This window comes from Lethenteron reissneri, chromosome 27 (assembly GCF_015708825.2).
Source record: "Lethenteron reissneri isolate LAM-NWPU_2019-01 chromosome 27, ASM1570882v1, whole genome shotgun sequence".
NCBI lineage: Eukaryota > Metazoa > Chordata > Hyperoartia > Petromyzontiformes > Petromyzontidae > Lethenteron > Lethenteron reissneri.
Genome location: NC_083805.1, coordinates 17307911 through 17331698, shown reverse-complemented (window position 1 = coordinate 17331698; position 23788 = coordinate 17307911). Strand labels below are relative to the sequence as shown.

Here is a 23788-nt window from a genome sequence, read left to right as displayed (position 1 = left end):
GCTCTAACTAGAGAGGAACCACCCTCATCAGCGTCCCAGCTAAAGCTGATGCCAAAGTGCTGAGAGGAGGTTCCACCCAGTGGCCGAGCCTCAGATTCAGGAGGAACACAGATATTCCAGGGGTCACGGGAGTGCGCTTCTCCGGTCGACCTCTGATTTGTAGACTTGGAGAAATCATGGCCATGTTCTCTGCAATGTCTTGTGGGAGGCGCTGCAGGAGTGCGATGTACCGGTGCCGCTTTTGTGCGCTATCCGGTCTCTCTATTCCCGGAGCGGGAGAGCTGTGTCTGTATTCTTAGTGTTAAATAAAAGTTATTACACTGTGGGTGTTGGACTCCGCCAAGGATGCGTTTCGTCTCCACTCCTGTTTGTGATTTTCATGGACAGGACATCAAGGCGCAGTCGAGGTATGGACAGCATCCAATACGGGGGCATGCAGGTGGCGTCACTGCTTTTTAAATCCTTTATATTAAGTTCACTTGCTTGCTTGCTTGCGCACTTACGACCGTGCAAATCTTTCGGTCGTTTTTTAACCCACTTCCCGTGATCCAATCGAGCTGACATTTTGCACACAGACTCGTTGTGCGTGACAATTTATTTTCGTGAAATTTTTTTCCATAACTTTACACTTTTTAGGAATTTTTTTTTATATTTAATTACCAATTGCTTAATGGTGGCAGGCAATCATCTGACCCATAGGTGGCAGCCATCTCAAGCCAGAGGACGAGAGGACTCTAGCCACCACGCATATAAAGGATTTATAGTGAAAAACTTTGTTTTTACGGGTAATTTTTTTTCAGACGACGTTGCCCTCTTTGCCTCGTCAGTCTGTCATCTCCAGCGTGCACTTGAGTGGTTTGATGTGTGAAGCGGCCGGGACGAGGGTCAGCACGTTTAAATCTGAGGTCATGGTTCTCTCCAGGTGATGGGGGAACAGCTGCCCTTAGTGGAGGAGTTTAAGTACGTCGGGGTCTCTTTCGCGAGTGATGGTAAGTGGAGGCGGGAGATCGGCTGGCCGAACGGTGCGGTGTCTGCAGTGTTGCGGGCACTGTATCGTTCCGTGGTAGTGACGCAGGAGCTAAGTTCACGAACAAAGCTCTCGGTTTACAGGTCAGTCTACATCCCCACCCTCACCTATGGTCATGAGCTTTGGGCAATGACCGAAAGGATGAGATCGTGGGTACAAGGGGTCGTATTGAGGTTTCTCCGTAGGGTTGCCGGGCTCGCTCTCCGTGATCGGATGAGGAGCTCGGTAATCCCGGAGAGCCACCGAGTCGAGCCGCTGCTCCTCCGGATCGAGAGGAGTCAGTTGGTTCGGGCACCTAGTAAGGATGTCCCACGGAGGACTCCCACGGCACCTCTACCGGGCACATACCACTGGGCTGGCACAGGACACGCTGGCGGGACTACGTTGGTCAGCTGGCCTGGGAACGCCTGGGATTTCCCCAGGAAGAGCGAGAGTCTGTCGCCAGGGAAAGGGAGGTCTGCACCGCCCTAGTCAACACGCTGCCGCTGCGACCCTCGCCAAGACAAGCGGATTGAGAAACAAACGAACACTCGATCACTTTCTGGAAACCAGTTTCCAGCAAATGGAAGTAAAAATATCTCCAGGGTGTGAGTGAAACAACGTGACAAAGACGGACACGGCACACTTATTCTAAGCCTTGTTTACTGACAACTATTCAAGTTTTCCATTACAAAATCATCATCTGAATTATATACACGTTTCATTGCTTCTAAAATATTCACAATTTCACATTCATCTATCCCTTTAAACGACTTCTTCACTACCAATGTACTTGTACAAAGCTAAAGCTATAGAAAGAAAAAGCAATGCATCCTTTCTCAATCGGCGATATATAAAACCTAAAACATTTAAATTAAAAATCCCAGCCAGGTTCAACTCAGCCAAACAGTTCTCCCGGGTCAATAATGCGGATGTCCCCGAGTGGGTAGCAGGCAGCCTTGATCAGTTCTATTAGGAGAATGGCTCCCATCAAATCGATGCAACATGTCCATCGCCGAGGGTCGCAATCTGAGAGACGATCACTGGCTCACAGCGAGTTGAGCATGGAGACCGTTCGGCATTTGGACCTAAATATTTCATTCTAACCTTGAGCAGTAAAATATGCAAACTGTTATGCACAATTGGTCTATTCATCTCGAATACAATCTATCTTTTTTTTTAAATAGTCAAACTATGGAACTGCTAAATTCAAATTTAAAGAGAAATTCCATTAAAAACAATCTACACCAAGGCTTTTGTGAAATCAATATGTGACTTATGACCTATAGTTAGACAAAAAAAGAAGCAAAACATTAAATTAAAGAACTGACATTTGTGGAGCAACAGACAAAGGACAGGCGTGGCAGGTCGTGGGACGGGAAGTTAACTGGAAAGGCAGCAATTTGTGATAAACTCGTCAATTTACACAAGGGTGTTTAGTAGGCTGATAGAAACGTGTTGGGCTATGGCTCCTCAACATCGCAATGTAACGCAGATGCCAGCGAACAGCAAATCCTATCTCGTGCCCAGCGTCGCGTCCTTTCCATCAGGTCAGCGCCCATCGGGATGAATTAATGTTCGTTGCGTATTTAGCAAGAGCCAGCATCGCCGCTTCTCTGAATCGCCTGGCTTGCTCTTCGATCTCACTCGCTCCACCATTTCCCTCCCGAGTGGCTCTCGGACATCCCCAAGTGCATGGGCTCCTACTCGAGCTCGTTCTTGCTACATGTCCGAACCAATGTTGTGCCAGCGTATGACACGTAAAAGTAGACGTTGCTTTATTGCCGCATTTATTATTATATTTTTTAAAATCCATCAAGAAGAGAGGGCAGCCGGATGGGGAAATCTCAGCACCGCGACCACCTGAGATCGGCCAGATCTTCACACAGGGGGTAGTCACGTGGTTCGGAGTCGGCGGCTCTTGCGAGCCGGCGACGGCTGTCCTGGCTGTTCCGAGGGTGTGGGGCGACCCGGGGAGGAGATGGCGCTGTGGACATGTCCCTCTCACCAGGGCTGGCCGCCTCTCTCTCGCCATGCGTCGCCGGTTTCCCCATGCTACTTAGCAACAAAAGTAAACGCTGCGACTTTTTGTTACCGAAGCATAAGCGAGACTATAAGCCGACGTCTAAGATTGTAAATCCAGCTGCTGGCTCCAGAGCACAGTGTGAATCACCCCTGCACTCGGGAAGGACGCTCGCTCGCTCGCCCGCCGTGGACACGACTTTACGAAGCGCCGCACCGTTGATTGCGGCTGACACATCGGCAGTGGCGTTTGGCTTGAGATAATAAATTCGCTGTTAGTAGTGCTGCCATGTGTATTGGGGATTTACGCGCTGGGTAATATCCGACACGTGCACTGACTGCAGGTACAAGGGCCGATCAAAAGGTCCAGTGGGCTGACAGTGTGTGTGGTTGAAAGCGCAACAAATGGACCCTGTTATTTTACAAAGACTGAACAAATTTTTGTGTTAACCATAAATGCAAAAATATAAAAAGACGCAAGACATTTGTAGAAAACTCACTCGCTAGACCTGGTTCCCAGTGACTTCTATATCCATCCACAATCACCGTATCATTTGCGGAGAAAATAAGGTAAGCCGTCTGTGTTCGGATTTAGACTTAAAATAGCTCAAGGCCTGGCAAGGTGTCGATTTAGTGCACTGCACTTTCAGGCAGTCATGTAGACAAATTAGATCGAGGTTGGTCAGCACCTTCTCTGTCAGGCTACGAACGTTTTGATCAACACTCGTATGGATGCGCACACACAACCCGCACACACCTGTACACACAACCACATGCGTGTGCAAATGTGCGAGGGTGTATGCAAACAACCGTGTAGGTGTGCTCGTGAATGCACAGTGCATGCTCGTATAATGTGCATATACGTGTGACACGTGCAAAACGGACGTGTGTGTGTACATGACTGTACTGACAGACGTGTGTACATGATCGTGCTAATAGACGTGTGTGTGTGTGTACGTGTTCATGTAAAGAAGCGGGGTAAGGGAGTGGGGGTAAGGGAGTGGGGGTAGGGGAGCAGTAGCGAGCTGCGCTACAAACCCGACGACCCCAGTTTGCTTCACGCTCTGAACCAGTGCTGGGCCTCCCCTAGGTCGACTCAGCCTCAAATGAGTACCTGGTGCCGTGTGTAAAATATCACCACTGGGGAGACAAAGGCGGTCGGGCGTGGTGTTGGCCACCTACCCAGTCGTGTGCCGTGTCGGCCTTCAAAGCACTTGCCCTAACAGTCTGTTTAAGGATATATGGGGGATCTTTGTCTTTGTTATGATCTTGCTAATACACATGTGTGTACATGTCCGTGCTAATAGACGTGTGTGTGTGTGTACGTGTACATGTCCGTGCTAATAGACGTGTGTGTGTGTGTGTACATGTCCGTGCTAATAGACGTGTGTGTGTGTGTACGTGTACATGTCCGTGCTAATAGACGTGTGTGTGTGTGTACGTGTACATGTCCGTGCTAATAGACGTGTGTGTGTGTGTGTACATGACCGTGCTAATAGACGTGTGTGTGTGTGTACGTGTACATGTCCGTGCTAATAGACGTGTGTGTGTGTGTACGTGTACATGTCCGTGCTAATATACGTGTGTGTGTGTACGTGACCGTGTTATCTGCGCCCCCCGCGGGAGTAATGTGAGCGGTAGGGGGCCCCCCGGCCTCGCCGGTCAGTCCACGGCCGCCGCTCGGGCCTGCCCCCGTCCGCGGCGTTGCCCGCAACTCGGTTGATGTAGAAGAGGGGGTTGGACTCCGGAGAGGGGCAATACTCCATGTCGGGGTTCTCCTCCATCATCTTCAGCTTCGCCTCGATCGCCTGGATCTTGGCATTGATGCTGCGCGCACGCAACGACAAAGGGGGCGGCACTGTGAACGCACGGATACGGACACGCGCACGCGCGCTCACACGAGGGGTAAGCGTAAAGGGGCAGCCCCGCAACTGCTTGCGCACGCCGCTGCCGGCCGTGAGTGTGTCCCCGCTCGAGGGAGCTCTCAGGAGGTCATTGGTCTCTTCTTCCATGCCGACCAAGACGAGTCCAGCGCAGGGATAATTTACAGTGTGCAACCGCTAAGCTGTTGTGGTCGGAGAGTTACAGGAAAACCACCAATGGCTGTTCACTTGAAATCACAACCAGTACTTCTCCAATGGCATGGAGGCTTTTGCGAGCAATATTGGCCAGAATTGTTCCGTTGTTCTGGCTGTCGCCTGATGAGGCTGGTTGTTGTAAATAAAGCAAAAGCGTCACGGTACTCGAATTGTAAATGTTGTAGTGGGTTTACTCTCCAACACACAAGCGGTGTGCTGTACTAGTAACGAATTGGCACGTTTTGTTCACGTGACAAACCTTACCAATTGGCTGTGTCGGGTGGTGGCGGGTTTAATGAGAAATGTATATTTACACGATCTAACCCAAAAAAACCTCTATTATGGACTGTCAATGATATTTATAAATCAAACAACTGCAGATCACGAGTTTCCTCGCTGCTAGATTGCTAAACACGTTGGTTTGTTGACTTCAGAGATCCCCGGCCTATTTAGTCTACAAATTGAAAATCTAACCAGAGTGCCTACTCCTTACGTGAACACGTGGCAGGCGTGGCTATTTCCTGCACAATCGTGGAATGAAAAAGTCGCCCCCCCATTGTGAGTGTGGTGAAGTGAAATCTGCTCGTCGTGTAACACGACCGCTTACAGACAAGGTTACGCATGCGATAACAACCAGCAACTCCTGATGGCCATCGGATGGATCACCACCAGACTCAACACAACACAGCCGTTTCGTCAAGATGCCATTCAAAGGAATTACGAGATACTCCTTTCACTAACGGCGAGTGCCGAGAGTTTTGCGTGAATAGCAGTGCTCAGTAGAGTGACGGTTCTGCTCGGTACAGAGTGACGAGTCAAGGCAGACACAGTCCTGGTCAGTGCAGTGTGACAAGTCAAGGCAGACACGGTCCTGCTCAGTGCAGAGTGACGAGTCGAGGCAGACACAGTCCTGGTCAGTGCAGAGTGATGAGTCAAGGCAGACACAGTCCTGCTCAGTGCAGAGTGATGAGTCAAGGCAGACACAGCCCTGGTCAGTACAGAGTGAAGAGTCAAGGCAGACACAGTCCTGGTCAGTGCAGAGTGATGAGTCAAGGCAGACACAGTCCTGGTCAGTGCAGTGTGACAAGTCAAGGCAGACACGGTCCTGCTCAGTGCAGAGTGACGAGTCGAGGCAGACACAGTCCTGGTCAGTACAGAGTGAAGAGTCAAGGCAGACACAGCCCTGGTGAGTGCAGAGTGACGAGTCGAGGCAGACACAGTCCTGGTCAGTGCAGAGTGACGAGTCGAGGCAGACACAGTCCTGGTCAGTGCAGTGTGACAAGTCAAGGCAGACACGGTCCTGCTCAGTGCAGAGTGACGAGTCGAGGCAGACACAGCCCTGGTCAGTACAGAGTGAAGAGTCAAGGCAGACACAGCCCTGGTCAGTGCAGAGTGACGAGTCAAGGCAGACACGGTCCTGCTCAGTGCAGAGTGACGAGTCGAGGCAGACACAGCCCTGGTCAGTGCAGAGTGATGAGTCAAGGCAGACACAGCCCTGGTCAGTACAGAGTGAAGAGTCGAGGCAGACACAGCCCTGGTCAGTGCAGAGTGATGAGTTAAGGCAGACACAGCCCTGGTCAGTACAGAGTGAAGAGTCAAGGCAGACACAGTCCTGGTCAGTGCAGAGTGACGAGTCAAGGCAGACACAGTCCTGGTCAGTGCAGAGAGATGAGTCGAGGCAGACACAGTCCTGGTCAGTGCAGAGTGACGAGTCAAGGCAGACACAGTCCTGCTCAGTGCAGAGTGACGAGTCAAGGCAGACACAGTCCTGCTCAGTGCAGAGTGACGAGTCAAGGCAGACACAGTCCTGCTCAGTGCAGAGTGATGAGTCAAGGCAGACACAGCCCTGGTCAGTACAGAGTGAAGAGTCAAGGCAGACACAGTCCTGGTCAGTGCAGAGTGATGAGTCAAGGCAGACACAGTCCTGGTCAGTGCAGTGTGACAAGTCAAGGCAGACACGGTCCTGCTCAGTGCAGAGTGACGAGTCGAGGCAGACACAGTCCTGGTCAGTACAGAGTGAAGAGTCAAGGCAGACACAGCCCTGGTGAGTGCAGAGTGACGAGTCGAGGCAGACACAGTCCTGGTCAGTGCAGAGTGACGAGTCGAGGCAGACACAGTCCTGGTCAGTGCAGTGTGACAAGTCAAGGCAGACACGGTCCTGCTCAGTGCAGAGTGACGAGTCGAGGCAGACACAGCCCTGGTCAGTACAGAGTGAAGAGTCAAGGCAGACACAGCCCTGGTCAGTGCAGAGTGACGAGTCAAGGCAGACACGGTCCTGCTCAGTGCAGAGTGACGAGTCGAGGCAGACACAGCCCTGGTCAGTGCAGAGTGATGAGTCAAGGCAGACACAGCCCTGGTCAGTACAGAGTGAAGAGTCGAGGCAGACACAGCCCTGGTCAGTGCAGAGTGATGAGTTAAGGCAGACACAGCCCTGGTCAGTACAGAGTGAAGAGTCAAGGCAGACACAGTCCTGGTCAGTGCAGAGTGACGAGTCAAGGCAGACACAGTCCTGGTCAGTGCAGAGAGATGAGTCGAGGCAGACACAGTCCTGGTCAGTGCAGAGTGACGAGTCAAGGCAGACACAGTCCTGCTCAGTGCAGAGTGACGAGTCAAGGCAGACACAGTCCTGCTCAGTGCAGAGTGACGAGTCAAGGCAGACACAGTCCTGGTCAGTGCAGAGTGATGAGTCGAGGCAGACACGGTCCTGCTCAGTGCAGAGTGACGAGTCAAGGCAGACACGGTCTACTCTGTGAACAATGGGTCGAAAAAAAATAAACAAAAGAATAGAAATGTAATGCCATACTTTTCAGGCCCTTTTTCATAGCACATGCGAAGGGGCCACTGGCCGAAACGTCGCATGTGGTATGTTTTCATCTATCCTATATTTTTTTCTTTCAAGGCGACAGTGCTGATGTTTTGATTTAAAGCTTTCGTGACTGCAGGGATTCATATTCTTGGTTCTTTCGGTCAAGTCACGTGACTTTACCGAAAGAACCAAGAATATAGTGCTGATGTTATTTGTGCTTGTGCGCCACCACTGCCGACGCAGGCCCATCAAATAATTTGGTAGAAAGGGGTCCCTTGAGCTGGTCAGACTCAATCCTTTGACAATCTCTGAACAACACACAGTTTCACCTCTTTTTTTCGAAGCCCAAATAACCTTTTGTGCTCCATTCAAAAACGTGTTACCCTTACCTAGGACAACTTTTATCGTGCCATTTGCTGCTGGCTATTTATGTTTTGTGATTTTGGGACTGTGCTCAACAATTGTGTAAAAAAACAAACTGGTTTATTGCTCATGGTGACATGGTCAATGCTCGACTGCGGATATTAATGCATCCAGGTTAAGTGGGTTCGCGTTGTTTCTTGAAAGCCTCAATTCCAATACAGGAGCTGTTGATTTATGACATATTCCACCTGGAAAATCCCATCAGATGGAAAATCTCATTTGCAAGGATGCCCAGTTTCATTACCTAGACATCTGTGAAAAAGAGCTTCATAGCTCATCGGATTCCTCCAGTATTCAGATTCTGATATGTACTTTCATTTATTGCATATACTCTTTTGTATCGTGACGTTTTAACTTCGTTGCTTGCACCAGCAAAACTCCAAGCCCCGTGGACGCCGTTTGGCACGTTGCGACGGTGGCTTCGGTGGCTCGGAGAAGACGGTGGACTGAGCGGGAACAGAAAAAGGTGGCTCACTTGGCGAGAGCGCGCATATGACCGCATACAAATGTCCGCACGCACACACCTGAGGCTCGTCTGTACGGGGGCTGGTGGCTCACTGGTCGACGGCTCCAAGCTTGTCGGCATGACCACCTCCTTCTTTGGATACTCATATCCTTGCTGCACATTTCACAGAAAACACGCAAGGTTCCATTCGTGAGACAAGTCATCGAGTTCATAGAACTCCACTACAAACCGCCGTAACTTGTTTAGATTCTCATACATTGCACGCGTTCAGGTGCACTTCTGCGGCCGTTTGGAACGCTCTTCCTCCCGGTAATACGGAAGCCACTGGAACAATGCACTTTTAACCGTAAATTTCAAAGTTATTTCTTCAAAACTGCTTTATGTGATAATTGGTTCTTTACCCTTCTATCTGGCAACAAAACTGACACCTTTTTGCAAGGAGTCATGTTTGCATAGACCGCAATACCTGCAGTCATAATACAAACAAAAGAACATAACTCTGATAATGTGCACTGTCCTTGAAGTTGATTGGTCCACACCCGAGACAGCTTTCCTTCGAGCCTAGTCTCATATGGGTTGGACCAGATGACGCCAAAAGGCGCACAACTCAAGGACAACGCACCATCAGAGTATGAGAGCTCGGGGCAAGCATCTACACTATGGGGACCTCATTTGCCAGTAAAAATATGATAATTGGTTCTTTACCCTTCTATCTGGCAACAAAACTGACACCTTTTTGCAAGGAGTCATGTTTGCATAGACCGCAATACCTGCAGTCATAATACAAACAAAAGAACATAACTCTGATAATGTGCACTGTCCTTGAAGTTGATTGGTCCACACCCGAGACAGCTTTCCTTTGAGCCTAGTCTCATATGGGTTGGACCAGATGACGCCAAAAGGCGCACAACTCAAGGACAATGCACCATCAGAGTATGAGAGCTCGGGGCAAGCATCTACACTATGGGGACCTCATTTGCCAGTAAAAATATGATAATTGGTTCTTTACCCTTCTATCTGGCAACAAAACTGACACCTTTTTGCAAGGAGTCATGTTTGCATAGACCGCAATACCTGCAGTCATAATACAAACAAAAGAACATAACTCTGATAATGTGCACTGTCCTTGAAGTTGATTGGTCCACACCCGAGACAGCTTTCCTTCGAGCCTAGTCTCATATGGGTTGGACCAGATGACGCCAAAAGGCGCACAACTCAAGGACAATGCACCATCAGAGTATGAGAGCTCGGGGCAAGCATCTACACTATGGGGACCTCATTTGCCAGTAAAAATATGACAATTGGTTCTTTACCCTTCTATCTGGCAACAAAACTGACACCTTTTTGCAAGGAGTCATGTTTGCATAGACCGCAATACCTGCAGTCATAATACAAACAAAAGAACATAACTCTGATAATGTGCACTGTCCTTGAAGTTGATTGGTCCACACCCGAGACAGCTTTCCTTCGAGCCTAGTCTCATATGGGTTGGACCAGATGACGCCAAAAGGCGCACAACTCAAGGACAATGCACCATCAGAGTATGAGAGCTCGGGGCAAGCATCTACACTATGGGGACCTCATTTGCCAGTAAAAATATGATAATTGGTTCTTTACCCTTCTATCTGGCAACAAAACTGACACCTTTTTGCAAGGAGTCATGTTTGCATAGACCGCAATACCTGCAGTCATAATACAAACAAAAGAACATAACTCTGATAATGTGCACTGTCCTTGAAGTTGATTGGTCCACACCCGAGACAGCTTTCCTTCGAGCCTAGTCTCATATGGGTTGGACCAGATGACGCCAAAAGGCGCACAACTCAAGGACAATGCACCATCAGAGTATGAGAGCTCGGGGCAAGCATCTACACTATGGGGACCTCATTTGCCAGTAAAAATATGACAATTGGTTCTTTACCCTTCTATCTGGCAACAAAACTGACACCTTTTTGCAAGGAGTCATGTTTGCATAGACCGCAATACCTGCAGTCATAATACAAACAAAAGAACATAACTCTGATAATGTGCACTGTCCTTGAAGTTGATTGGTCCACACCCGAGACAGCTTTCCTTCGAGCCTAGTCTCATATGGGTTGGACCAGATGACGCCAAAAGGCGCACAACTCAAGGACAATGCACCATCAGAGTATGAGAGCTCGGGGCAAGCATCTACACTATGGGGACCTCATTTGCCAGTAAAAATATGATAATTGGTTCTTTACCCTTCTATCTGGCAACAAAACTGACACCTTTTTGCAAGGAGTCATGTTTGCATAGACCGCAATACCTGCAGTCATAATACAAACAAAAGAACATAACTCTGATAATGTGCACTGTCCTTGAAGTTGATTGGTCCACACCCGAGACAGCTTTCCTTCGAGCCTAGTCTCATATGGGTTGGACCAGATGACGCCAAAAGGCGCACAACTCAAGGACAATGCACCATCAGAGTATGAGAGCTCGGGGCAAGCATCTACACTATGGGGACCTCATTTGCCAGTAAAAATATGATAATTGGTTCTTTACCCTTCTATCTGGCAACAAAACTGACACCTTTTTGCAAGGAGTCATGTTTGCATAGACCGCAATACCTGCAGTCATAATACAAACAAAAGAACATAACTCTGATAATGTGCACTGTCCTTGAAGTTGATTGGTCCACACCCGAGAAGGGTAAAGAACCAATTATCATATTTTTACTGGCAAATGAGGTCCCCATAGTGTAGATGCTTGCCCCGAGCTCTCATACTCTGATGGTGCATTGTCCTTGAGTTGTGCGCCTTTTGGCGTCATCTGGTCCAACCCATATGAGACTAGGCTCGAAGGAAAGCTGTCTCGGGTGTGGACCAATCAACTTCAAGGACAGTGCACATTATCAGAGTTATGTTCTTTTGTTTGTATTATGACTGCAGGTATTGCGGTCTATGCAAACATGACTCCTTGCAAAAAGGTGTCAGTTTTGTTGCCAGATAGAAGGGTAAAGAACCAATTATCATATTTTTACTGGCAAATGAGGTCCCCATAGTGTAGATGCTTGCCCCGAGCTCTCATACTCTGATGGTGCATTGTCCTTGAGTTGTGCGCCTTTTGGCGTCATCTGGTCCAACCCATATGAGACTAGGCTCGAAGGAAAGCTGTCTCGGGTGTGGACCAATCAACTTCAAGGACAGTGCACATTATCAGAGTTATGTTCTTTTGTTTGTATTATGACTGCAGGTATTGCGGTCTATGCAAACATGACTCCTTGCAAAAAGGTGTCAGTTTTGTTGCCAGATAGAAGGGTAAAGAACCAATTATCATATTTTTACTGGCAAATGAGGTCCCCATAGTGTAGATGCTTGCCCCGAGCTCTCATACTCTGATGGTGCATTGTCCTTGAGTTGTGCGCCTTTTGGCGTCATCTGGTCCAACCCATATGAGACTAGGCTCGAAGGAAAGCTGTCTCGGGTGTGGACCAATCAACTTCAAGGACAGTGCACATTATCAGAGTTATGTTCTTTTGTTTGTATTATGACTGCAGGTATTGCGGTCTATGCAAACATGACTCCTTGCAAAAAGGTGTCAGTTTTGTTGCCAGATAGAAGGGTAAAGAACCAATTATCATATTTTTACTGGCAAATGAGGTCCCCATAGTGTAGATGCTTGCCCCGAGCTCTCATACTCTGATGGTGCATTGTCCTTGAGTTGTGCGCCTTTTGGCGTCATCTGGTCCAACCCATATGAGACTAGGCTCGAAGGAAAGCTGTCTCGGGTGTGGACCAATCAACTTCAAGGACAGTGCACATTATCAGAGTTATGTTCTTTTGTTTGTATTATGACTGCAGGTATTGCGGTCTATGCAAACATGACTCCTTGCAAAAAGGTGTCAGTTTTGTTGCCAGATAGAAGGGTAAAGAACCAATTATCATATTTTTACTGGCAAATGAGGTCCCCAAACTGCTTTATGTGTTTAGTTTGTTGTCCTTCCCCCGCACCTCCGATGAGCACGGTTGGCTACGTACGGTGCGATAGAAGTTCAACCTTCATACATACAATGTAATCATTGCAAGCAAACTCTGCACACGCTCGCTGGTAACACATTTCCGAGACGTCTGCAAGTTGCAGGGTGGGTTGTCCCGTTCACCGCTGAATCTCGGAACGAGCAAGAGGCTCGGCATTCATTTTATTGAGAGAGGTGTAGCATCTCAACCAGCGTTCCGCTGGTTGAGATCCGCCAAGATTAGTGAATGCCAAAAGCGCGGGCACTCACCGCAAACTTCGCATGTGCCCAGCGGACGACAAGCGGGCGTGAGAGAGCCAGCTTCCCGTTCAGGTGCTGTATGGCACGTTCCGCTTCCTGACGGCCATGCACACACACAGAGAGATCGCAACGAGACACAACGCGTTAGGACGCACTCAACCATGCACAGGGTTAACAGACAAGCGGTGGTAGAAACTGTGCCGGTACACAAATTAAGAACACTGATCGCAAAGGACCGGCACCTTCCAGAACCGTTCCTATTCTCTATTCTTCTCATCAAGGAGCATTAACCATCACGCAAACTCCGGTCATCCTCGCAACAGCGGCTTCTGGCCAACCATCGAAAATAAGACGGCCACTCCATCGCACGCTTTCACATGCGCTTCTGAGACCGTTTGGAACTCTTCCTTCCAATGTTAGGAAGCCACTGGAGCGACGCACTTTTAAATCATCATCAAGATTGAAAACTAATTTCTTGAGATGTTTGACGCGATCCGTAGTAAGTCACATCATGTGTGAGTGGTCGTGGCTGTGTGTACATATTAGTAGTACGTCACACTGCATGTGTGTGTGTGGCTGTGTGTACATATTAGTAGTACGTCACGGTGTGTGTGGTGTGTGTACGTATCAGTAGTAAGTCACACCGTGTGTGTGTGGTGTGTGTACGTATCAGTAGTAAGTCACACCGTGTGTGTGTGTCTGTGTGTACATATTAGTAGTAAGTCACACCGTGTGTGTGTGTGGTGTGGCTGTGTGTACGTATTAGATGTAAGTCACACCATGTGTGTGTGTGGTGCGTAGCTGTGTGTATGTATTTGTAGTAAGTCACACCGTGTGTGTGTGTGGTGCGTAGCTGTGTGTACATATTAGTAGTAAGTCACACCGTGTGTGTGTGTGGTGTGGCTGTGTGTACGTATCAGTAGTAAGTCACAGCGCGTGTGTGTGGTGTGTGTACGTATCAGTAGTAAGTCACAACATGTGTGTGTGGCTGTGTGTATGTATTTGCTCTTACCGGTCTCGTCTCGTAGTTCACAAAGCAGTATCCTCGAGGCTGGCCTTCCAAAGGACCCGATTTGTGGAATAAAAAGTCAAACTCCTTGATGTGGCCAAACTTTTGCAGGATCTTTAACAGGTGAAATCTGTCGCGCGCAAACAAACGCACGCGCAGGCATAATGAATACAAAGGCGAGAAAATGTGCTCGCCAAAGTAGACGCGTGCATACCGTAGTCCGTGAACCGAAATAACTGTTAATCGAACGTTGTAAAAATAAGTAAAAATCACTGAGTCTGCAAGAGAGCGGTCTTCCCTGTCAAAACAGAAAACACAATGTGAACAAAGCCAGTCGAGGTCTAAACGCTAATAAATGGTGCGTCGCTGATTGGCTGAGGGCTTGGCTGAGCCCCGCTTACGAGCGCTCCGATTGGCTGAAACTGGCACCACTGCGTGCATAACGTAAACCTGCCATTAATCACAATTAAAAAATTAGTCTAAACCATGGGGAGGTCCCTATGGGAGGCGAAACATTAATCAGAAAACCGTTAACCAAGTTACTGTTAACCAAGGGACTACTGTACTCTTAAGAGTCAGTCTAAAACTACACATGCGTTAACAACGGAGCATGCAGACAAACGACAAATACAAAAGTGTTAAATTATGCCAAACAAGATTGACAGCCTAGAGGCACCACAGCAAGGCCAGGGGCTGTGCATGGCGAAATAATCCACGGAGAAAGGTCAACGATTTCTAGCAGCATGTGAATAGGCAGGCAAACTCTGGACCTGTTGGTGGGACGTGTGGCACGATTGATTACGAAACGTGCTTGACACCATGTGTACATCTTATCTTATATTTATATAGCGCTTTAATCCAAAGCACTTTACAAGGGTTATGAGTGGTACAATTAGGGTAACTAAAAGTGATACGGTGAATAGGGATGGGGTATGAGGGTGGTTAGTGGGTACCGGAATTATGGGGGTGCCCAGGGAAGGATGGGCCAGGGAGATGAGGTGGAGGTCTTGAGGGAGGAGCGGTAACTAGACAGGGAAGGTGATCGCTGCTTTATATGGAGGGGAAGTTTGTGTCAGTGCAAGGGGGCAAGTAGGGAAAAGGAGCAGAAACGGCGATTGTGCACAAGGAGAAGGGGGGACGGTTAGGAGTGGCAGGAGAGATCAAGAGTGGAGCAGGTGGGAGGGGACATAAACCGAGATGAGGGAAGCGAGGTAAGGTGGGGCAAGGCCATGCAGAGATTTAAATACCAGCGTAAGGAGCTTGAATAGACAGCGGGTAGAAGGGGAGCCAGAGCATTTCTATAAGAAGGGCAGAGGGGTGCGGGAGCAGTGTGGTAGGTTGTAAATTAAATGTGCAGACGCATTTTGGATCTGTTGTAGTGGAATGAATGCATTTTCTGGGAGACCGAGCAGGAGAGAGTAACAGTATTCTAGCCGAGGGAATGAGTGAGTGTATTTGTAGTTTGGCCGCCGACTGAGGGATGAGAGGGCCTATTTCGCGAAAGTTGACAAGGTGGAAACGATAAGTGCGGGTGATGGCGGAGACGTGAGAGGTGAGGGAAAGGAGGGGTCAAAGAGGACACCAAGGTTGTGGGCAGAAGGGACAGGGGTGAGTGAGAAGGGTGGGAAGGTGATGGCGGGGGTGTGTGGAGGGGGAAAGAGCAGCGGGGAAAAAGAGAAGCTGGGTTTTAGAGGGGTTGATGATGGCAAGGAGGCGAAGCGACATCAAGATTGAAGGGCGGTTAGGCAGGCGGAAATGCGAGAAGAGAGGTCCGGAGTGCAAGTGGAGAAAGAGGAGAATATTTGGAAGTCGTCGGCGAAGAAGTGGTGGAAGAAGTGAAAGGTGGAGATGAGTGTTTCGAGAGGAGAGCTGCAGACAGAGAAGAGAAGTGGGGCCCAGGACAGAGCCTTGGGGAACACTTAATGTGACGGGTGAAGCAGGGGTGCAGGAGGAGTGATTGAAGGAGACCGAGGATGAGCGTGAAGAGAGAGAGATATGATTGGAGCCAGGATAAAGCATTGGCGGAAATGCCCAGACCTCCCCTTCAGTTTAAGGCCACATCTATTTTCTCTCGCCCACTCTCTGCCCTTCTCACTCCCCCTCGCCCCATTCACTTCCTTCCCTCCCCTTTCATGGTCATTCATTTCTCAACCGTTGTATGCCCCTGCCAACTAATTTATTTTGAAACGACGTAAATCGCCTTGAGCGAAGGCGCTCTCATTTCAACATAAACATAGATTGGATCAATCTCAAAGGAGAACCACCACCATGCACATCGCGAGCGTACGATTCTGTGCACCTCCATATGATCCGTAAGCCCCAAGCGGTGAGAGTGAAGCAGAGATTTTGGTCTCCAATGAGAGGCATCGACTTCGATTAGGCCCCTCTGCAAATATCAAATCAATGACATCTACCGTTTTCAGCCTTTGGTCAACCCATGCCACGGGGATTATTTTACCCATACGTCACAACGCCGGCTAGACCAGGCTGGTGGAGATGAAAGGGTATAGGAGTAAAATAAGTGCGGCATAACAATGGATATGTACGCACCTCCGATTAGCACGGTTGCCTACGTAGAGTGCGAAAGAAGTTCAACATACAGTTGATCATCGATTATCCGGCACGCGATTATTTGGCGGTTTCCAACAAGATCTGGCGGTCACGTGCCAATCCGGCGAAACTGGAAAAATCGCTCCAAAGACTGTACCCAGTCTGGCGATCGGCACTGCGTGCGTGACAATAAAAGTAGCTGCATTTGATTTCAGTGTTAAATGTGAAATAAAGTACTTTATACACTACATACAACAATGAAAATACTGCAAGTATATACATGCAGAGTCTTCGAGATTGCAGTGGTAAGTACGGTACAGAAAATACAGTAACTTTGAAAGTAGGATGTTTATTCGTCTATTTGTATATTTATTCATGCCAATTTCGTACAGTAAACAAATTTAAAACACCTACAGACAATGTCTTACAAGAATGTGAAAAAATAAGCTAAGTTGATGATAATAATGATGATTAGCAATTACCTGGCATTTTTTAAAATGCGGTGCTCCGTCCACCCCGGATAATCGATGATCTACCTGCCATGCATGCACGCGTGTGTGTGTACGTGTGCTGCACACGCATGCACGCGTGTGTGTGTACGTGTGCTGTACATGCATGCATGCGTGTGTGTGTACGTGTGCTGCACATGCATGCACGCGTGTGTGTGTGTACGTGTGCTGCACATGCATGCACGCGTGTGTGTGTACGTGTGCTGCACATGCATGCACGCGTGTGTGTGTACGTGTGCTGCACATGCATGCACGCGTGTGTGTGTACGTGTGCTGCACACGCATGCACGCGTGTGTGTGTACGTGTGCTGCACATGTATGCACGCGTGTGTGTGTACGTGTGCTGCACACGCATGCACGCGTGTGTGTGTGTACGTGTGCTGCACACGCATGCACGCGTGTGTGTGTGTACGTGTGCTGCACACGCATGCACGCGTGTGTGTGTACGTGTGCTGCACACGCATGCACGCGTGTGTGTGTGTACGTGTGCTGCACACGAATGCACGCGTGTGTGTGTACGTGTGCTGCACACGCATGCACGCGTGTGTGTGTGTACGTGTGCTGCACACGCATGCACGTGTGTGTGTGTACATGTGCTGCACACGCATGCACGTGTGTGTGTGTACATGTGCTGCACACGCATGCACGTGTGTGTGTGTACATGTGCTGCACACGCATGCACGCGTGTGTGTGTACATGTGCTGCACACGCATGCACGCGTGTGTGTGTACGTGTGCTGCACACGCATGCACGTGTGTGTGTGTACATGTGCTGCACACGCATGCACGCGTGTGTGTGTACGTGTGCTGCACACGCATGCACGTGTGTGTGTGTACATGTGCTGCACACGCATGCACGCGTGTGTGTGTACATGTGCTGCACACGCATGCACGTGTGTGTGTACATGTGCTGCACACGCATGCACGTGTGTGTGTGTACATGTGCTGCACTAGCATGCACGTGTGTGTGTGTACATGTGCTGCACACGCATGCACGTGTGTGTGTGTACATGTGCTGCACACGCATGCACGTGTGTGTGTGTACGTGTGCTGCACACGCATGCACGCGTGTGTGTGTACGTGTGCTGCACACGCATGCACGTGTGTGTGTGTACATGTGCTGCACACGCATGCACGTGTGTGTGTGTACATGTGCTGCACTAGCATGCACGCGTGTGTGTGTACATGTGCTGCACATGCATGCACGCGTGTGTGTGTACGTGTGCTGCACATGCATGCACGCGTGTGTGTGTACGTGTGCTGCACATGCATGCACGCGTGTGTGTGTACGTGTGCTGCACACGCATGCACACGTGTGTGTGTACGTGTGCTGCACACGCATGCACGCGTGTGTGTGTACGTGTGCTGCACACGCATGCACGCGTGTGTGTGTACGTGTGCTGCACACGCATGCACGCGTGTGTGTGTACGTGTGCTGCACACGCATGCACGCGTGTGTGTGTGTACGTGTGCTGCACACGCATGCACGCGTGTGTGTGTGTACGTGTGCTGCACACGCATGCACGCGTGTGTGTGTACGTGTGCTGCACACGCATGCACGCGTGTGTGTGTGTACGTGTGCTGCACACGCATGCACGCGTGTGTGTGTACGTGTGCTGCACACGCATGCACGCGTGTGTGTGTGTACGTGTGCTGCACACGCATGCACGTGTGTGTGTGTACATGTGCTGCACACGCATGCACGTGTGTGTGTGTACATGTGCTGCACACGCATGCACGTGTGTGTGTACATGTGCTGCACACGCATGCACGTGTGTGTGTGTACATGTGCTGCACACGCATGCACGTGTGTGTGTGTACATGTGCTGCACACGCATGCACGCGTGTGTGTGTACGTGTGCTGCACACGCATGCACGTGTGTGTGTGTACATGTGCTGCACACGCATGCACGCGTGTGTGTGTACGTGTGCTGCACACGCATGCACGCGTGTGTGTGTACATGTGCTGCACACGCATGCACGCGTGTGTGTGTACATGTGCTGCACACGCATGCACGTGTGTGTGTACATGTGCTGCACACGCATGCACGTGTGTGTGTGTACATGTGCTGCACTAGCATGCACGTGTGTGTGTGTACATGTGCTGCACACGCATGCACGTGTGTGTGTGTACATGTGCTGCACACGCATGCACGTGTGTGTGTGTACGTGTGCTGCACACGCATGCACGCGTGTGTGTGTACGTGTGCTGCACACGCATGCACGTGTGTGTGTGTACATGTGCTGCACACGCATGCACGTGTGTGTGTGTACATGTGCTGCACACGCATGCACGTGTGTGTGTGTACGTGTGCTGCACACGTACGTTCGCCCAACGCTCGACTCACTCCGTGACCCGCAGGTCGATGTTTCCAATCCACAGGCGGTGGCTGCTGCGCTCCGCGGCGTCGAGAAGCAGCATGGAGGCGTTGCTGATGCGCGCCGCGTCCCGCGCGGTCATCATCACCGCGTTGCTGCTGCTGCTGCTGCGCTCGCCCTCCGCTCCGGCCTGCAGCGCCCGGGAGCCCTCTCCTCCCGCGTCACCCTCAACCTCCGCAACTTTCCGCTCGCAGTCAGCATCTGCACTGCCGCGCCGCGCGTCCACCGACTCTTCGCTTGGCTTGCGAGAACCGAGCGAAGGCTGGGACTCGCCTTCTGGACATTCAGCCACTTGGGATTCTTTTTTGGAACGCTGCTGAAGGCGTGACTCTTTTGCGGAAGCATCGTCGTCCAAAGGCTGGGATGCGTTGCTTAACTTCTCCGCGGGCTTGCCCTCCGGTCGGTGATCAGGTGAAACCGTCGATTCTGTTCTGGATTCTTGCGGTGCCTTCTCAGGCTCCTGTAAGGACACATCCTGCATGCACACGTGTCGCAATGATGGAGCACATCAACTGACATCAACTGCTGCATGATTTACATTGGGGGAAATAAATATAACTCAATCGTACGCACACAACATAACCCATGTCGGACCCTCCAAAATCAAAATAAATAAGTCATACATCCCATGACACACGTAAAACACAACTGATTGTATCTGTCAACATGATAAAACTTAGAAATGACTGCACCCTTAACGAGGCTGGAGAACCAACGGAGGTACGGTTTTCCCGCGGCGCGTTTTGACATTTTTTTAATGTATAAATGCTCCGACTCATGAAAGCCTCAAGTGTGGGGGGGACCTTTGACCCTTGCTGGAAGAGTGAATTATAAAGAGGAATCGTAGAGGCTGCGAGGATTAGGAGGTACACCAGCACATTGCACGGTTGAAATAAAATAATACAACCGCAGAAAAGTCCTCGCTTAACGCGGGGGTTGCGTTCCTGCAAAGTGCTGCGTAATTTTGCTGCTCGTAAGCGATAACGGTAGCGGTGCCATTCCAAATGTTTATTTTATTGTTTATATTTGACAATACAAAGGTTAAACATTTTTACTTTTACATTTGTTGCGTTTATAAATATGCCATGTGTGACAGTCATTTATTTAAATACAACTCTCGATTATCCGCGTGCGGTTTATTCACTGTGCACCTGAGATTTTGATATAAATTAATAACGCATGGATTTTCCCTTAAGCCCAAATTAACAATCTAAAAACAGTTATACATTGTTAGTCTTGGAAATGTTTATTACAAGTAATGTGCTTAAACCGAACAAATGTTGCTCCGGTTAATCTGAGATCCACGTGATCGCCTCTACAGTACAGTAGTTGCCATATATTTACAACGGTGGGCAGAGTTTGTTTGATGTTGAGTGGCGTGGCTCTGCTGCTGTCCACTTAGTGGGCGCAGTCTTCTGCTGGGCGGGAGCAGGAAAGAGTCATCACCAAGCACGCGCATCAACCATCGGTTGGTCCATTGTTAGCGTTCGTTCTACATTGAAAGGGTAACAATCGAAATTGTCAGTTTGAAATTTTCACTGTTCTAACTTTGAATCAGAAACTGAATATTACACGTACATTGGAAGACATAATTGATTTTTTGCCATAGAGATCTGCGGAAAATGGATACGTTTGGATTATTATCCGTGGCCATCCTCCCCGTCATTAGCACGGATAATCGAGAGTCTAATGCGTAAAGTGTATAAGGGAGAGAGATGTGGCGAGTGAAATAGATGAGGGGGTCGAGATGACGCTACGCACGAAAAGACGCCGGAACAGAGAGAAAGGGGAAGGCACGCCGTGTATCACAGCGACTATAGTACCACTACTACAGTGGTATAGTACCACTACTACAGCGCTATAGTACCAATACTAGTGCTATAGTACCAACTCACAGCATTACAGAACAACGCTGCCAACTCACACATGGTAACATCTCACAGAAAGTAACATCATGGGACCTCCTTTGCCAGTACGAAAATATGAGAATATGTTTTCCCCTTTTTTTGGGCAACAAAACAGTTGTGTTAAGATGTTAAAACACCAAACTGAAACCTTTCACACGGAATCATGTCTACATTAACCACAATACTTGTGGTCAGAACGCAAAAAAGGGGAAAACCTATTCTCATATTTTCGTACTGGCAAAGGAGGTCCCATGATGTAGTTGCTCACCCCGAGCTCCCATTAGTCTGATAGTGCTTGTCTTTGTGATGTAAGTCTTTTGGCGTCCTCTGGTCTAACACCTTTTGAGACTCGGCTCCAAAGAAAGCGGTCTCTGGTGTGCACCAATCGGTTTCAAAGACAATGCATAGATTATCAGTGTTTTTTGTTTGCGTTCTGACCACAAGTATTGTGGTTAATGCAGACATGATTCCTTGTGAAAGGTTTCAGTTTGGTGTTTTAACATCTTAACACAGCTGTTTTGTTGCCAAAAACAAGGGGAAAACCTATTCTCAGAAAGTAACATGTCACACATGGTAACGTCTCACACATGGTAACATGTCACACTGGGTAACGTCTCACGCAAGGTAACATCTTGCACATGGTAAAGTCTAACACATGGTAACATGTCACACAAGGTAACATGTCACACAAGGTAACATGTCACACAAGGTAACATGTCACACAAGGTAACATGTCACACAAGGTAACATGTCACACAAGGTAACATCTCACACATGCCAACTTCTCACACAAGGTAACATCTCATACAAGGTAACATATCATACAAGGTAACATGTCACACAAGGTAACACGGTGTTCCCCAGGAAAACGTCTCCCCCAGGGTAACGCGGCCTAGCCCAGGGTAACGTCTCCCCCCAGGGTAACGTCTCTCCCAGGGTAACGCGGCCTCCCCCAGGGTAACATGTCACACAAGGTAACGCGGTGTCCCCCAGGGTAACGTCTCCCCCAGGGTAACGCGGCCTAGCCCAGGGTAACCCGGCCTCCCTAGGGTAACGTCTCCCCCCAGGGTAACGTCTCCCCCATGGTAACGCGGCCTCCCCCAGGGTAACGCGGCCTCCCTCAGGGTAACGTGGTCTCCCCCAGGGTAACGTCTCCCCAGGGTAACGCGGCCTAGCCCAGGGTAACGCGGTCTCCCCCAGGGTAACATGGTCTCCCCCAGGGTAACGCCTCCCCCAGGTTAACGCGGTCTCCCCAGGGTAACGTCTCCCCGGGGTAACGCGGCCTAGTCCCTCAGGGTAACATGGTCTCCCTCAGGGTAACGTCTCCCCGGGGTAACGCGGCCTAGCCCCCACCTGGCTCCGCGAGGCGCTCATGGCGCCTGCTCCTTTCCTCGCTCCTCGCCACTGCGCGGCGCGTTCGCCGGGCGTGACGTCATCCGCGCCTCGTCCCCCCCCTCCCGTGACGTCATCCGCGCCTCGTCCCCCTTCCCGTGACGTCATCAGCGCCTCGTCCCCCCCCCCTCCCGTGACGTCATCCGCGCCTCGTCCCCCCTCGCGTGACGTCATCCGCGCTTCTTCCTCTCCCCAGTGACGTCACCCGCGCATGTTTTATAGCGACCCACCCCCCGTACGTGACGTCACCCGTGCCGTTCCCCCGTGACGTCACCTGCGCTTTCACTGTTCGCCAAGTCCAAGTCCATGTATTCGGTGTAGCCCTGTGAGCCATTCGGCTCTTGAATCGGGTGCAACCGCAACAAACAAAAAACTAAAACATGAACAAGAAAACATCTTAAAGTGACTATGTGACTAAGTGCAAACAGAAAATCCAAGAAAAGACAGCAAAATATTGCAGAAAAAGCACCGTACACCGACGCTGTGTGCAAACATCCCAGTGGGATGCAAGTCAAACAACAACAACAACCACAAGACAACTTAGATTAAGGCCATCAGTCTAACTCTGCACTACAACAAACAAACGTGGCCAAACCAAAACAACTTTTCGAAATCACCAAAATAAAGCCATGAAAGCAGTGAAACAGTGATCAGAGGGCTTTCACGCGTTTGCGACGTGAAACACGATGCCTCGTGGCGAAACACTAAACCTGCCACCACCCGACACAGCCAATTGGTAAGGTTGGTCACGTAAACTAAACGTAACAATTAGTTACTAGTGTAGTGTGCTATTACAGAGGCGCACACACTATTGTTGAGGCAATGCGTTTAATGAACAACCTTACTAATCTTCTTGGTTCTTTCGGTAAAGTCACGTAGAAGGGAAATAATAAAATAATAAAAATAAAATAATTACATTTCGATGTAAAGCTTTCGTGACTGCATGGATTCATCTTCCTGGTTCTTTCGGTAAAGTCACGTAGAAGGGAAATAATAAAA

General features: G+C 49.4%; 1 protein-coding gene across 1 annotated transcript; it reads right to left on the bottom strand.

The window, feature by feature from the left end:
- Positions 1-1651: 1651 nt before the first annotated feature.
- On the bottom strand, positions 1652-22844 carry LOC133348667 (probable RNA-binding protein 18). Its single transcript, XM_061561608.1, has 7 exons — positions 22751-22844; positions 19460-19965; positions 14057-14183; positions 13054-13140; positions 8860-8954; positions 4622-4855; positions 1652-4581 (listed from the first exon to the last, which is right to left on the bottom strand). The coding sequence occupies exons 1-6, from the start codon at positions 22769-22771 to the stop codon at positions 4633-4635; spliced, it is 1059 nt and encodes a 352-aa protein (XP_061417592.1). The 5' UTR covers positions 22772-22844; the 3' UTR covers positions 1652-4581; positions 4622-4632.
- Between the last annotated feature and the right edge of the window lie 944 nt (positions 22845-23788).

What these genes read in the sequence shown, in the direction of transcription:
- LOC133348667 (XM_061561608.1), bottom strand. Translation starts at nt 22,771, where the DNA reads ATGAGCGCCTCGCGGAGCCAG. An exon ending in ATCGACCTGCGGGTCACGGA is followed by an intron (nt 14,184 to 19,459) that starts GTGAGTCGAGCG and finishes TGCGCGCGACAG; the next exon opens with ATTTCACCTGTTAAAGATCC. An exon ending in CCCGTACAGACGAGCCTCAG is followed by an intron (nt 4,856 to 8,859) that starts GTGTGTGCGTGC and finishes GCGTGCGCGCAG; the next exon opens with CATCAATGCCAAGATCCAGG.